The sequence below is a fragment of the Gouania willdenowi genome, chromosome 15 (assembly GCF_900634775.1).
Source record: "Gouania willdenowi chromosome 15, fGouWil2.1, whole genome shotgun sequence".
NCBI classification, from domain to species: Eukaryota; Metazoa; Chordata; class Actinopteri; order Blenniiformes; family Gobiesocidae; genus Gouania; species Gouania willdenowi.
The window spans coordinates 11,945,662-11,960,505 of NC_041058.1; the positions used below are offsets into that span (position 1 = coordinate 11,945,662).

The window sequence follows — 14,844 nt, forward strand, 5'->3', positions numbered from 1 at the left end:
TAACAAGACTCGACTGTAAAAATGGCTTAATTGATGTTACCTGTGTCTCTTTGCTGCACATTGTGTGGAATATGGACCGTGTATGACCCTGGTAGTCCTGTTAAACCTGGTGGTCCGGCGTCACCTGTAATCACACGAAATATTCATGAATCCTGAATCTTTGCAACTCATTAGCAGAGGTGAAAGTTACGAATTACAAGTACTCGCGTTACTGTAATTAAGTTGCTTTTCTGGGTAGCTTTTGAGTATATTTCTAAATCAGTCATTTTACTTGTACTTAAGTATGTTTTAAAGGAAGCAAAGTAATTTGTTCCATTTCTACACCCAACTGTTACTGAGTAAATTATTATTTTGTTTTAAAATGATCAACGAACATTGTTGAGATCTTTACTGTACGCAGGGGAAACGTGGCAAGATTTTTTTTACCAAAAATAAATGTGGGGGTGAAAGTAAGTTATTTTGAGTACTATTTAATTTAGCTACTTTTTACTTGTACTTCAGTATTTAATGTATGACTTATTTGTACTTGTACTTGAGTACCATTTAAATCAATTAACAGTACTTCTACTTGAGTAGGATATATGTTTGATACAAACCTTTCTCTCCTCTGGGTCCCGGGTATCCTCTTTCTCCCTTTGGTCCTGGACTTCCCACAGGGCCGGGGATGGTGCCGTAAACTACATAAGAGTGAGAAAGCCAGATAATCCAGATGAAGCAATATTTTCCAGCAGCACTCGAACACAAATCAGTGTAAGTTTCCACTACAGCGTGTGGAAAACATTATGTCCCACCTCGGAAGAAGTCCACTAGATCAGCAGTGATGTTGCCATAAGCTGCGAAGACGCGACTATAACCAGGTGGTCCTTGGGGTCCCGGTGGACCTGGAGGACCCTGAATTGCCCGCACACTTGGTCTTATAGTGTCGTCACGAGCATATTCCTGCAGCAAGCCTTGATCTGCAAGAGTGTCAGACAACATGCATGTCAAACAAAATACTTTAGTATTATTAAGCATTCATTTGCAAAAGCAGATAACTTGTACATTTTCACTAAATAACTTTTTTTTTTGGCATATTGAGTTCAGGTGTTTTCACTCCTATCACCTGAACTAAATGTTGAAAAAACTCATTTTCCTAACATTTATAAAAACTTAAGTTTTAGCAGAAGAACTCATAATTATCTTTAAAACTATAGAGTTTGAAGTCCTTTACACAAAAATGTACCTGAATCCACTATGCTACCGGCCAATTCACTCTGCAAAAGTCTTTTTTGTTTGTAATTTGACACCAGCCTCCGTATCTTTTCACTTAAAAATTCTAATATGTGTCTGTCAGATTAACGTCAACTGTCTTCTCTCTTTTGCCATTCATTGTGAACAACATCCAAAACGATTACACTCTACCTAAATGTTAATTAAAGCACCATTAACTCTTTTCAATTGAGAATTTCATAACAGAATCAAGCTGTCACTAACCATTAGCAAAGTTTGGAAAATATTCTAAATATTAGGAAAGCAAAATGTACATTAGTGTACTAAACTAGGGAATGTAGACTTTAAACAATTGCTTTCATCACTAAAACCAAAACAATAACTTCATAATAACGTTTGGCATGAGCTTCTTTTGCCTTCAAGAGTCAATGATTTTGAACTGAACATCAAAGCAGCTTTAGAGTCCATTTTTCTGCATAATTGGGTTTGGAAAATAAACTTTTACAATAATGCATCTGCTTTTTGCTGGTAAAGTACTGGTTATGTCCATAGGTGGTAATCTAAACCTCTAGGTTCCTGTAGTGGATCGACTCACTCTTGATGTAGTCTGTGACTTTTCGGGCCACGTTAGAGTAGTCCAGCGTCTCAGCCAGTTTGCTAACGTCAATTTCTCTGATGTTGGTGCTGTAGCGAGGGTCGGTCTGAGAGTCGCTCTGGCTCTGACCGTAGCCCAGAACGTAACCCGGATCTCCACGGTCGCCCTTAGGGCCTCTTGGACCTGGGGGCCCTTGAGGTCCGATGAGGCTGCGACGAACACTGTCAACTGGAAAATAGAGCTGACCTCAGACATCTGCACTGATTGGTTTTAGGGTTTCCCATAAATCTGTACAGAGTGATCAATATCACAATGTGTTTTGTTTCTCACTAGTCAGATACTGTTGAATTTCAGTATGGATTCTATCGGTGGGGAAGTTTGCAATTAAAGAAGTTGATCCAGTGTAACTGCCGGGTGGTCCCTGAGGGCCTGGAGGACCAGGAGGACCAGGAAGACCCCTGAAGTTTGAACCTTAATGAGAGAGAGAGAGAGTGCAAGATGAGGAACTCACAGGCAAAGCTACCACAGAGTTGAATGAACTCAACTTCTAGACCGACTCCTGAAAGTACAAATCTAGATTTTCTAGAGTTTTTTTTTAATGAAGATTCTCACAACAAGCTTAATATTAATTTCTAAAGAATAAATCTAGAGTCAGAGTCCGCCTTTCTGCTCGCCCACCCTGTAAATAACGCTGAATGTCCTCCATGCTGTAGCCACGACTTCCGGACCCGTACGTGATGGCAGTGGAGACTCCCGGCGGGCCTTGAGGTCCAGGAGGACCAGGCTGTCCAGGGATACCCGGAGGTCCAGGAGGGCCGTGTTGGATAGCAGAGATGACCCATGTACGAAACTCTGGATCTGATCAGATGAAAAAGATGAATGAGTGGAGATGTAACAGAGGTGTGAGTGTAACTCGACAGTTTCAGGTGATCTTACTTCTCATAAGTGCTGAGTAATCAATCGTAGCAGTGAAACCTGAACCTACTGAACCACCAGCCGGACCTGGAGGTCCAGGAGGACCTTGTGGTCCTTGGGGCCCTCTGGCCAGTCCTCTTTCTGAAACACATGAGTTATTATGAATCCAGAGGCACCACATGAAGAGTATTTCTGCAAAAACCTGCAGTAAACAAACCGTTCATGATGTTGTAGACGTATCTGGCAATTTCCTCAACTGTAAATCTGCCTGAAAAGCCTGAAAGTCCACCTGATGCTCCAGGAGGTCCTGGAGGTCCTTGTGGTCCCGGTGGTCCTGACACATATCTCCTAACATCATCTCCTGTACACATATTCATTTATTCATCATTAGTATCTTTCAAATTCAACAAATGATGTCTGAGCTTTAAATGATGAGTAATTATCAGTTTTCTCATTCTATTCATTCTGTTTCACTGTAACATACACTATGTACTCACTCTGCAGCATTGTTATAAGGCCATTGATAGACAGAGTTCCAGAACTAGCTCCCGGAGGACCAGGTGGTCCTGGGGGTCCTTGGATACCCAAATTGAGACTTGAACCTGAATCTGTAAAACACGACAGTCAATGTAGCTTCAACATGCCAATTAACTCCTTATGCCTGTTTTACACCTTTTCATCTCCTAAAATAGAGCCTTACGTCGAATGTAAGCAATGACACGAGTAGAAATGTCGTCAATAGAGCCTGAGAAGCCTCCAGGAAGTCCTGGAGGACCAGGTGGGCCTGGAGGTCCAGTGAGACCGGCATTGGTAACGCGACCTTGAAATAAAAACAAGTTAATCCCCTGAAGCTCGAACATTTGAGAGAAGGAATCTGGCAGCTTCAAAAACTCTTACTCATATACTCTGTCATGTACTGACGCATCTCTGATGAAGAGGAGAAGGACCCTGGCTGGCCTGGAGGGCCAGGAGGACCTGGAACTCCAGGAGGCCCCTGTGTACCACTAAAGGTCGATACTGTAAGAATGAATCAAGGACAGCGTTTAACTGTAACATCAGTGTTGTTACAAACAGAACCACATAGAAATATAGAACTTACTGCGATCAGAGCTTCCTGGTCTTCCAGGGGAGCCGGGAGTTCCTGGTTCACCTGAGATACAAAGAACAAGTTGAAAAACATTGTGAAATGTAACGTAGGAGGCGCAACTGAAGAAAAATCAGTACCTTGGTATCCTCTCGGTCCAGGGGAACCTTTAATAATAAGATAAATGTCAGATTACAGTGACAAACAACAAACAAAACAAAAAAACAATAAGAATCTTGATCTGATCTGATCACCTGTTGATCCTTTGGGTCCAGCCGGTCCAGGAGGACCTGGGTAATACGTTCCTATAAGAAGAGCAGCAGTGAGATCAGCTTTGAGAATGAGTCACTGTTCATTGAAAGTCAATCAAAATCTAGACATTGTTTTCTAGATCTTACCTGAGCTGGAAGAAAAGCCTGCGTCCCCTTTTTCTCCTTTCTGTCCTTGTCTGCCATAACCTAGTCACAATATTAAAGGTCAAAACATTAAAGATGGTTTACATTAAAGAGCATCTACTATATCTTCAAATCACTTTTCTAAACATAAATAAATTGCTGTTGAAAATTGCAATATCTGTGAGAAAGGATAAAAGAGAAGCTATTAAGCTAATAATAGTTTTGAAGTACTGTGTTACATCAATCCTTTTTTTTTGTGATCTACACCTCTGGAAAGTGAAAACAAACCTGCTGGGCCTGGAGGACCGGGTGGTCCCGGGGGTCCTTGTCTTGAATCTCCTGAAGAAGGCAGCCACAGTATCAAATGTTGTTCAAATAATCATTCGAGTTAACAGCTCATGCTTCGTGTTTACCTGGACGTCCTGGGGCTCCAGGTGGACCTGGTGGTCCTGGCAATCCTGCTGATGATCCTGCAGCTCCAAACTGACCTGAAGCAGAATCATTAAAAAAGTCACGTTTCGAATAACAAGTCGACAAACTGCGTTAAAATGATTCTTTTTATACATGTTGGATAAAGCAAATGAAATGAGGCAACATCAGGTTAACCTTAAACCCTTACTTTACCCTAAACACAGCGCATTAACAAAGTAAATATTTAGCGTAAAGTGAAGAAACGGAACCTGAAGACAAAGGATTCTGCTTTAATGATGCAAAATAAAGACCAAATTTTGTTCTTCAAGGTCTCATTTACAAGGCTGAGGATGATTTTGCCTAAAATTATGAGTACGCTAAGAAATCTGACATACATCACCTCATTTTTGGACACAACCCACGACAGCTCAGATCTGATTTTGTATTTACCTTGATAAAAAGCATAACCATAAACTAGGAATGACACTTGCGTTCGGTCTGCTTTGAGCTTAGCGGTCCATGTAACTTTGCATTAGCCTAATAAAAATGTGATAATAATTTTTTAATTTTAATGAAGAACAGTGAGAAAGATCTTACTCTGCGTCCTGGTGGAGGAAACACTCTCACTGGTTCTCACTATTGTTCCTGGTTCTCCTTGGTCTCCCTTATATCCTCTATCTCCTCTAGGGCCTGGATACATAAACACAGCCATTATACAAGACTTGTATAAAAACTTTAAATGTGAAATGATCAATTTAAGCATAAAGAAAACATGAGGATGTACCAGGTTGGCCAGGCAGACCAGCAGGACCTATTGGGCCTAAAGAGGAATATAGACAATATAGAGAGGTTAGCTTCAAGGCTAAAGCTCCCAGTACACATAAAGTAATCTGGCCAGGATGTGGGTATACAAGTCTCAGACCTGAAAGTCCTGGAGGTCCTGCAGGGCCAGGTGGGCCGGCAGGACCTGGTGGTCCTGGGATGGTAACAGCAGAAGAGCCGGCTGTAAAAACAAAGTGACAGTAAGATTTCACACTCTAAAGCCAGTCCTAAAATACACATTATTTTATTGGAACAAAGACTTTTTCCACTCATGGAATATGATAAACACTGGACACTTTTTATCCTTTCACATCTGAAACGACTTGAAGCCCATTCAACTTTCAACTGCTACGTGTTTTAACTATTGCTGCTGCCTGTCTTGGCCAGGACACTCTTGAAAAACAGATTCTTAATCTCAATGAGAGTTTCATGTTAAATGAATCAACAATGTATTACCTGCATTGATAATTCTTCCTGCTTGGCCAGTTTCACCTGAAATAGACCAATTCAAGTCAAACACTGTGCAGGGATTCATGCTGCTGCACTAAGGCAGATGGAATTATATTTTCAAATACAATTCAACACGCATGGTGCACATTAGGTAAAGGATTACAAAGTGTTGCTTTCTGTCAGTCAACAAGTATCAGATCATTTGATAAACACAGCTTCACAGCAGCTTTACCTTTGGCACCAGGTCGTCCTGGATTTCCTGCAATTCCTATAAAATACAAAGTAAGTAAGTATAGAATAAACGTGGCGTGTGTGTGTGTGTGGTATTATTTTACTGTTGTACCTGGAGGTCCTTGGAGCCCAGGTGTACCTACAGATGATACGTCATTAATATATTTCATCATGCAGCAAGTGGCCATTTACTACTGAAGTAAGTATATGTATTGTATAGGTTTGACTATACCTGGAATTCCAGCATCTCCAGGAGGCCCAGCAGGACCTCTGAGTCCAGGAGGTCCTGCAGGTCCTGTATCACCTACAAGCCACAAGTGACAAAAAGGATGAATTATTCTTCTGAGAGTTCATAATATTTAAATGTGGAAAATTTCTGCCATTCCTCATGGACAGGCATTAACGTAAAAAAAAAAAAAAACTCACCTCTTGAACCTTTGACACCATCCGGTCCTGAAAGTCCTGTTGAGGAACATTTTTAAGATGTTTCAGACAGTTCTCTGTTCATTTTTTATTCAAAAGTCCAGAATATTCTATAATTCCATCTCACCCATGGATCCCTTCTGGCCTTTCTCTCCAACTAATCCAGTCAGACCAGGAGCACCATGTTCACCTAAGTGGCGTAAAAACAAAGTGAGAAAATCTAGACAGGGATTTGTAGATTTACAGAGTTTCATGAAGAAATCTGCGCTGACCTTGTAAACCTCTGAGACCCCTCTCCCCAGAATCTCCTGAGGAAAAAAAACAACCAATAAAACCATTAGAGTTAAATGTGCACTGACCACTAAAGTCCTAAAGAAATCAGAATCCAAACACACCTTTAATCCCAGGTGAACCATCTCGTCCTCTGTCCCCTACATAGAGAAGGAACACAACAATAATCAACATTTATCACTGGATTTAAGGAAAAACAGTGGATATGTATTATGTAACCCACCTTTAGGCCCAGGTGGTCCTGCTTCACCACGGAAACCCTGAGGACCTGAAGAAAAACGTACATTTGGTTTGATTAAAGGGATATTTTAGTGTTTGAACTCTGTGGTTATTTTAATGTAAAAAAACATGATGATAAGCTCAAGAAGAAGCAAAACTGACCTGGAGGTCCAGACGTTCCAAGTGCAGTATCACCTACAGCAGAAATTAAAATTAAGACTTGATACAGACTTTTGATGTCATTATAGTCTTGGTGACACAATTAAACTACTTTAAGGCTTCACAAAGCTACTCATGGCTGCCACCTGGTGGTTCTTTCAGTTCATAACCATCAGGAGATATATATATATTAAAATAAAATGAAGTCACAAGCCAATTTTCATTTTTGAAAAACGTGGATGTTTTGATCTGACCTTTAGGCCCAGGGCTCCCCACTGACCCAGGAACACCAGGTTCTCCTGGAGCACCTGAACAAGACAAACACAGGTTAATGATGTGTTACCTTTTTTTTTTTTTTAGTATTAGTCGCAGCTACATCTTTGACTCTCTGACATACCCTTGTCACCTTTCTGCCCGTATCCTGGTTCACCTCTGGGCCCAGGAGGACCTTCTCGACCCCTTAATCCAGGCGGCCCCTCCACACCGTGATCACCTGACCAGGCATATGTAATGTGACACAATCAGCTTGGCACAATAGTTATTAAATGTTTGTCCTTTAAACAGTGTTGCTGTGTACCTAGACTTCCTTTCTGTCCTTTAGGACCTTCAGGACCTGCGTGTCCAATCAGACCAGGAGGACCTGAGGAGGAAGTTCCAAATCAGTCATAGAACTTCAATAAGTGTTAAACAAAAACTAATAAGATCAATTCTCACCTGGTGGTCCAGGTGAACCAGTATCTCCTGTGTTGGGAAACATAGCAGTAAAATTAAATATATCATCTCATCTCATCTTATATTATCTCATCTTATCTTGTCTCATCTTATCTTGTCTCATCTTATCTTGTCTCATCTTATCTTATGTCATCTTATCTTATGTCATTTTATCGTATGTCATCTTATATTATCTCAACTTATGTCATTTTATCTCATCTTATCTTGTCTTGTCTCATCTCATCTTGTCTCACCTTATCTTGCTCGTCTCATCTTATCTTGTCTCATCTTATTCTGTCACATCTGATCTTATCTTGTCTCATTTTATCTCTTTTTTCTTATCTCATCTAATCTCACCTTATCTCATCTTGTCTCATCTTATCTCATCTCATTTTATTTCACCTTATCTTGTCTCCTCTTATCTTGTCTTGTCTTGTCTCATATTATCTTACATTGTCTCATCTTATCTTGTCTCACCTTGTCTCACTTATTTCATCTTGGTACTAATTAAATTATGTCTCAAGCTCACCTTTAAATCCTTGCAGTGTTCTCTCTCCATGCACGGATGATAAAAGCAAAGCTAAGACAGAAAAAAACAGTTGAGTCAACATTTTGTTTGTGTGCGTGCGTGTGCGTGTGTGTGTGTGTGTGTGTGCTATACCTTTGAATGCTTGTGATTGCATTTCTGTTCTCAGCATGTTCTGAATGGCCATCTGAAGATAAGCAGCATCTATCTGTCCCCCTGTCCCAACGACACCACCACTCACTCCAGCACCGCCGCTTTGGCCTGAACCAGTAGCTCCGGCACCAGCACCTGCTCCGACTCTGGCTGCAGTTTCAGAGCCGGCTCCAGCTCCAGCTTTAGCTCCGGCAACCGCTCCTGTTCCTCCTGCACCACTGATGGTGATGTCAACACCATTGGTACCTGAGCCGCCACCACCAGCACCAGAGAGAATGTTGATTTGTGTTCTTGAGCTTCCGCCTCCACCTGCACCTGCACCTCCACCTGCACCTGCACCTCCACCTGCACCTCCACCTGCACCTCCAGCTCCACCTGCACCTCCAGCTCCAGCTGCAACTGCAGCTCCACCTCCAGCTCCAGCAGCCATTCCATAGATTTCATTGGAGGACAGACGGCTAGTTCGAGCTGCGGTGCCCTCCAGAGTCGCCACTCGATCTTTCAGCTTTCTCACATCCTCAGCTGGAAAAAACACAAAAGCAAAAATGAAAAACTCAATTTTTGATTAGGAATCTTAATCCCTATAAGATATTTGGGTTTGCCAGTTTATGAACATCTCGTGATTAAATATAATATTTTAAAACCAATTTCCTTTCAATTATTATTTATTGTAATACTTTATTACAAGCACATAGCTTGTTATACTGTGTAACAAATACAGAGTTGCCAGTATTAGTAACAACTTGTGCCAGCTCATATATATATACTGCACTTCATTATTATTATTTTAACTAGATTTATATTTGACAAAGTAAAAGTATTGAATACAGTTGTTCAAGACTGTGTTGTTTTAATTTGTAAAATAATAATAATTTAAAAAAATTAAAAAACAAATTTTTAATCACGTATTTTTGCATTTCTTTCTTTTTTTTTTTTTTTAATCAATTACAAGACAGTTCAGGCGACCCCATTTAAACTCCAGGCGTTCCCATATTAAGCCCCGACCCCAAAGTTGAAAAACACCGTTATCCAGTAAACCAAAAGGAAAATCTTTATTTAGTGGGAAAAAAAATGTTTGAAAGTAATAACAATAGGTTAATTGTGTTATTGCTAAATTGAGTGTAAATATACAAACATTGTCATCAGGAGCTTAAAAGGAGGTGCTTTTCTTAGTCAGTAGGTGGCAGTAGGAGACACAATTAGGCTGCAGCATGACTTAGCAAATGTTAGTGGTTTCACTGAATGTTTAAATCTGACAATCACAGACACATTTACTCCTACAGTAGATGCAGAAACTTCACTGAAGCTAACATTTTGTCTTCAAGAAGAAAACCTGCTCACAATCATGAAGAATTTGCAAACTGATTTACCACTTTTGTGGCCTGTGTAGTTTTTAAAGCTATCCGGAGTTAAACATGATCCAGACGTGGTGTTTTGACAGACACTTTTCTTCCAAGACTTCCCACTAATGCAGAATCTAAAGTATTTATTTGCACAAAGTTATGCAAAACAGCAATTTTAACCCAACAGCTTCTTGATTTTACAGTGTAGCTGGTAGATGGCTCACTATACTGAACTTGTATTTATATGTATTACATTTGGACATTTGTATTATATTTTCCTGGAGGTGTGACTTCAATTTAATTAACAGTCTTTTATTTAAACATGTACATTTTCTTTTCTTTGTTTTCTATATTTTAATGAAAAAAGAAGTAAAAAAAAAAAAAAAAAAAGCAATTTCCCCCTGTGATAAATAAAGATTCTGATTCTGAAATTTGTTGAATGGAAATGCTTCTGGATTTACTCCACACACGTTGCTGTGTAAAGATTAATCTACACTAAAAGAGCTGCTGCTCGACACCAGAGCCTCTGATGTCATCAGGAAAGAATTCCCAGAGCCCCTTCATGGACAATGAATACCAGATTTCATTGGAGTAGTAGAGACACACAGGGATCAGATTACCACGGGGCAAAGGTTAACCTTTGACTGTGAGAACTGTGCGTGTCTTACCCAGAGCAATGAGACCAAACAGGAGTCCGAGCAGGAGCAGAGAGAGGAGGAGCAAACCAAGGAGCCACTTCCACCACGAGCAACAGGCGTCAGAGCAGCAGCAAAAACCTCCTCCTCCAAAAAGGCCACTGTCTCTATGAATCTCTGAGCACAAATGACTAAATTAAACTCTTTTTACAGCACACAAATGAAAGAAACATGCCGTATTCTGTCTGGAGCTAATTGTTGCTACAAATGTTTCACTGTATACCTGCATAGGTGGCTTTATCTTTCATCACAACCCCTGGAGATGATCCATCTATAATGAGGAAAAAGGAAAAGTGTTTCTCATCAGGATTTTTTTTTTACTCAATGCTTGTGGGGGAGTTTATTTGATTATGGGGTGCTCACAGAGATAATTTCCTGTCTCTGACTTCAGGGGAACCATCTCAGTGTAGCTTGTAATCATCTTCTCCTTCTTTATCGAATCTCCTGACAACGACCCTGAGGAATGAAAAACACACTTAGACAGCAAAAGAATATAAAATGCATGATTATAAAAAGGGAGGAGGGCATATAAGGTGATAATTATGCGAGACAGAAAAGTGAATTTCTTTGGTCAAAGGTATTTAGAAGAAGAAGGGAGGTTAAAATGAAGTAAATACCAACTATAACTGTAATATTTACCTGAAGGTAACTCTGGGTTATGTTACGGCAAAAGCTTTTTATTTCTGCATCGACTGCAGTTATTTATTACATATATTTGTCTTCTGCCTTTTTGCAAGTTTCCCCTTGTGAACATATTTTGACTTTTTTAACATCACTTTTATTTAAAAAAAAAAAAAAAAAATACAATTAAAAAAAGTGAAAATATAATGAAAAAAGACAAAAACAGATATTTAAAAAAAAAAAAAAGGAACATTTTAAATTAAAATCTATGACTTGCTAGAAAAAATCAAAACAGATAAACTGATAGGAAATCTTAAACATAATACAAGCACTTTTCTATTATTATTATTATTATTGTAATTAAAAAAATATTTTTAATGAAATCACAAAATGTCTTGAAATACCCAAATCAGAACACAAAATTAGTGTAGTTTAAACATTATAAACCATTATGGTGCAAAACTAATTGCTTCAGAAAGGCACTGGTTCTTTTTTTTGTACTTTTTGCCATAAAGAAATAGTTTGGCAAAAGCTTTTTTTATTTCTGCATCGATTGCTGTTGTTTATCACATATTATTTGTCTCCTGCTTTTTTAACAGATTTTGATGTTTTTAATGTAATTTTTTTTGCTATCTCACATTTATATCCATTACTTGTTTGTTTGTATTTTAAATGCTTCTGCCATCAGTGGTAATAAAAAAAGTAATTTTTCATTCTAAGATTATAGTCAATTAATACATATCATAAAGGAAACTGAACAAACAAATTAAAGCTGTTGGATAACTATAATTGTAAATAATAATAATAATAATAATACAAATTGAAGAATAAAGGTATTTAACTCCAGAGCTCCTTCCCACCTCCTCCCACATGAATGCTGCTGCTGCTGGCGAACTGTTTGCCGCTGTCTTTGGCCAAAATGAGTCTGTCCGTGTCTTTGTTGCCTGCTACGTTCTCCTTATCAGACACTGAGAACTTGTAGTCCCTCCTATAGGCGTCATCAGACTGAGACCTCGTAGCTGGCATCAGGAGAAACAGCCATGATCACTTCATGTTGGTAGATAAAGGCTTTTTAACAGAATTTTAACTGTTATCTCACCTGTAGATACACCACTACCGAGGACGGCACCGCCATTAGATATGTTCTTCTGCACACCATATCCTGCAAATACACCAAAGAAAAATATGAATAATGGTAGGAACAATGTGTGTGTAGAGAATACAAAAAACACACGAAAGAATATAAAGCAATGGCTTATTTATTCATTTATTTATTTATTCAGTTTATTTCCGACATGGTTACATTCACTTTTTTTTACATTTTTATTTTTTTTTTTGTAAAAGGAGACGAGAGAAGCAGTTTGCATATCTAGGTCCCGTCCCCTGTTTTGTACACCGAAAATTTACATCAAAGCTTGTCTCTCTGGTCAAACATTCTTAGGTTGTTCTGAACGGAATCCAGAGTAAAATAATGCAGAGTGGACCTTTACCTCCAAGGCTGGCACTGACGTTGGCTCCACTGGTGGTGAGTACGCTGGGAGACGTGGGAGCCAGATTATTCTGAAAGCCATACACTGTGGAAAAATAGGGTTTTAAAAAAACCATTCAAAAAATTACATTTAAAATGAAAACATATGATTTGCTATAAATAACAATAAAAAGAGGAAATGTCAAACACTAATCTGAGAGTTAAATCTTTCACAAACCTTTTTTTTTTTATTATTATTAGTTTATTTAGGAGGGACAGAACAGAGAGCATTGTTACATTTAAAATAAAAAAAAAATAGCAACCGATGCCATGTCCATGGGTCATCTAGCCAAAAACTAATTTGCAGAGTTTATTATTATCATTAATAAAATATATGTATATATATATATATATATATATATATATATATATATATATATATATATATATATATATATATAATTTTCAATTTTTTTTTAAATGAAATCACAAAAATGCCCTGAAATACGCAAATCATAACACAAAAAGCTCATTTAGTCTAATTTAAAAATGTCTACAACTCTAAAAAGGAAGTCTATTCCTACCAGTAGAAAAAAAAACAAAAAAAACTAGCAAAAGTAAAAATAGTAATAATAATTAAAAAAAAAAAAAAATCTAAGTCATAATTATGAGATTGTTTCCTAAAATTATGACTTTAATTTTTTAATTATTTTTATTTTACTTTTCCCAGTTTTTTGGCAGGGGTTTACTGGCAGGAATGGGTACTCCATACTATAATGAGAAGACAATGCAATTTCAACAATATTTATAGTTCTAAATAATTAAACAAAAACGCTTTCCCATTGGTTATAATTTTCCTGCATTTATTTTCAGGCATGTTTATACTTTATTTGTCTTTGTTCTTTTCATTTGGTTTTATTAATGAATGTTTTGGTCTCACCTGACAGTGATGATGGTGATGTGGGTGTGACTGGTACGAAGCCTCCTGACATGTTGTTGGTGCCGCCCTGGTTGACCTGGTATGAGTTATATGTGCTGGTGCTGCCAGTGGCGACGGCAGTGGCCGCACTGGGCAGCGTGGTGGTGGACCAGGAGAAGGAGGGACGGGTGGCGTCCAGTGTGTCATACTGGCCGGATCTCAAACTGGTGTCGTAAAGGCCAGATCTAACACTGGTGTCGTACTGGGACGACTTCACCCCAGTGTCGTACTGCACGGACTTCACGCTGACGTCATATTGGCCTGATTTGAGATCAGCGTCGAGTGTTCCTCCTGTGTTATCGTACAGACCCGACAGATCGATGGTGTTGAAGCCTCCTGCTCGCACAGCAGAGCCATAGGTAGAGGAAACTGATGAAGAACAAAAGACACAAAAACAAACTTTATTCTAACACTTTAATGAATACATACAAAACAGAGATGGGCAGCTTAATCTGTCAAAGTGAGGGCCACAAAAATGTGATGGTCTAATCCGAGGGCCACTTTATCACCATTCATGTCGGTATTAATGACCAATCTGAGCATTAACGCAGGAAATTACAAAGGGTTTGTTACTGTTTTAGTTTGTTTTTGTGTAGTTGTGTTGTGCTTTTATTGCCTTTTTTGTTATTTTACACGTCTTGCGTGTTTTTGAAATATTGTGTATTTTGTAACATTTCCAGTTATTTTGTGTATTTTTACTCATCTTCTGGAACTGTTTATCCTATCTCATTTTGTACGTTTTTTTCCCCAAGTCATTTTTGTTGTAATTTTAACTGTTATTTTCTCCGCAACCCTGAAAAAAGGAGCAAGCGGGTCGGAAAATAGATGATATCTGTTATTTTTGCGTTTTTTTTTACGCATCTTGTCTGTTTTTTGGTCAATTTTGGGGATATTACTGTCGTCAATGTTATGAACTTTTGTTGTCATTTTAAATGTGTTTTAGTCGTCATCACAGTATAGTTCTGGATTTTTTGTTGTTGTTTTTTTGAGTCATTTTATTTGTTTCCTTTGGGTAAGACGAAGGGCCACATGGTATAAAATGTACCCCTTTAGTCAGAGTTCAGACAGCGATCTTATCATGACTTTATGTCACCGAAACATTCCTGTGAAGAGTCGTTAGGATTTAAAGCAAACAGTGTTTGTC

At 38.6% G+C, this 14,844-nt stretch overlaps 1 protein-coding gene across 5 annotated transcripts in view; it reads right to left on the reverse strand.

Annotated features, from left to right (window-relative positions):
- The window catches only part of col17a1b (collagen, type XVII, alpha 1b), a 31,583-nt gene that overhangs the window by 821 nt on the left and 15,918 nt on the right, over positions 1-14,844 (reverse strand). For 3 of the 5 annotated variants that reach the window (XM_028469362.1, XM_028469360.1, XM_028469363.1), the window contains 43 exons: positions 13,662-14,069; positions 12,744-12,827; positions 12,353-12,415; positions 12,114-12,272; positions 10,996-11,088; positions 10,856-10,903; positions 10,606-10,749; positions 8,577-9,116; positions 8,445-8,495; positions 7,919-7,945; positions 7,782-7,844; positions 7,602-7,697; positions 7,459-7,512; positions 7,208-7,240; positions 7,050-7,094; positions 6,931-6,966; positions 6,808-6,843; positions 6,663-6,725; positions 6,539-6,574; positions 6,345-6,416; positions 6,225-6,251; positions 6,114-6,149; positions 5,888-5,923; positions 5,532-5,612; positions 5,394-5,429; positions 5,207-5,299; positions 4,612-4,686; positions 4,487-4,537; positions 4,202-4,261; positions 4,058-4,108; positions 3,944-3,970; positions 3,819-3,869; positions 3,617-3,736; positions 3,420-3,539; positions 3,217-3,327; positions 2,937-3,080; positions 2,741-2,860; positions 2,483-2,662; positions 2,135-2,275; positions 1,805-2,032; positions 792-956; positions 597-677; positions 41-124 (listed from right to left, as the gene is read on the reverse strand). In XM_028469362.1, coding sequence (XP_028325163.1) covers positions 41-124; positions 597-677; positions 792-956; positions 1,805-2,032; positions 2,135-2,275; positions 2,483-2,662; positions 2,741-2,860; positions 2,937-3,080; positions 3,217-3,327; positions 3,420-3,539; positions 3,617-3,736; positions 3,819-3,869; positions 3,944-3,970; positions 4,058-4,108; positions 4,202-4,261; positions 4,487-4,537; positions 4,612-4,686; positions 5,207-5,299; positions 5,394-5,429; positions 5,532-5,612; positions 5,888-5,923; positions 6,114-6,149; positions 6,225-6,251; positions 6,345-6,416; positions 6,539-6,574; positions 6,663-6,725; positions 6,808-6,843; positions 6,931-6,966; positions 7,050-7,094; positions 7,208-7,240; positions 7,459-7,512; positions 7,602-7,697; positions 7,782-7,844; positions 7,919-7,945; positions 8,445-8,495; positions 8,577-9,116; positions 10,606-10,749; positions 10,856-10,903; positions 10,996-11,088; positions 12,114-12,272; positions 12,353-12,415; positions 12,744-12,827; positions 13,662-14,069 — 4,269 coding nt within the window. The remainder of the gene's footprint in view (positions 1-40; positions 125-596; positions 678-791; positions 957-1,804; positions 2,033-2,134; positions 2,276-2,482; positions 2,663-2,740; positions 2,861-2,936; positions 3,081-3,216; positions 3,328-3,419; positions 3,540-3,616; positions 3,737-3,818; positions 3,870-3,943; positions 3,971-4,057; positions 4,109-4,201; positions 4,262-4,486; positions 4,538-4,611; positions 4,687-5,206; positions 5,300-5,393; positions 5,430-5,531; positions 5,613-5,887; positions 5,924-6,113; positions 6,150-6,224; positions 6,252-6,344; positions 6,417-6,538; positions 6,575-6,662; positions 6,726-6,807; positions 6,844-6,930; positions 6,967-7,049; positions 7,095-7,207; positions 7,241-7,458; positions 7,513-7,601; positions 7,698-7,781; positions 7,845-7,918; positions 7,946-8,444; positions 8,496-8,576; positions 9,117-10,605; positions 10,750-10,855; positions 10,904-10,995; positions 11,089-12,113; positions 12,273-12,352; positions 12,416-12,743; positions 12,828-13,661; positions 14,070-14,844) is intronic. The other 2 variants (XM_028469365.1, XM_028469364.1) reach the window with 2 other exon arrangements.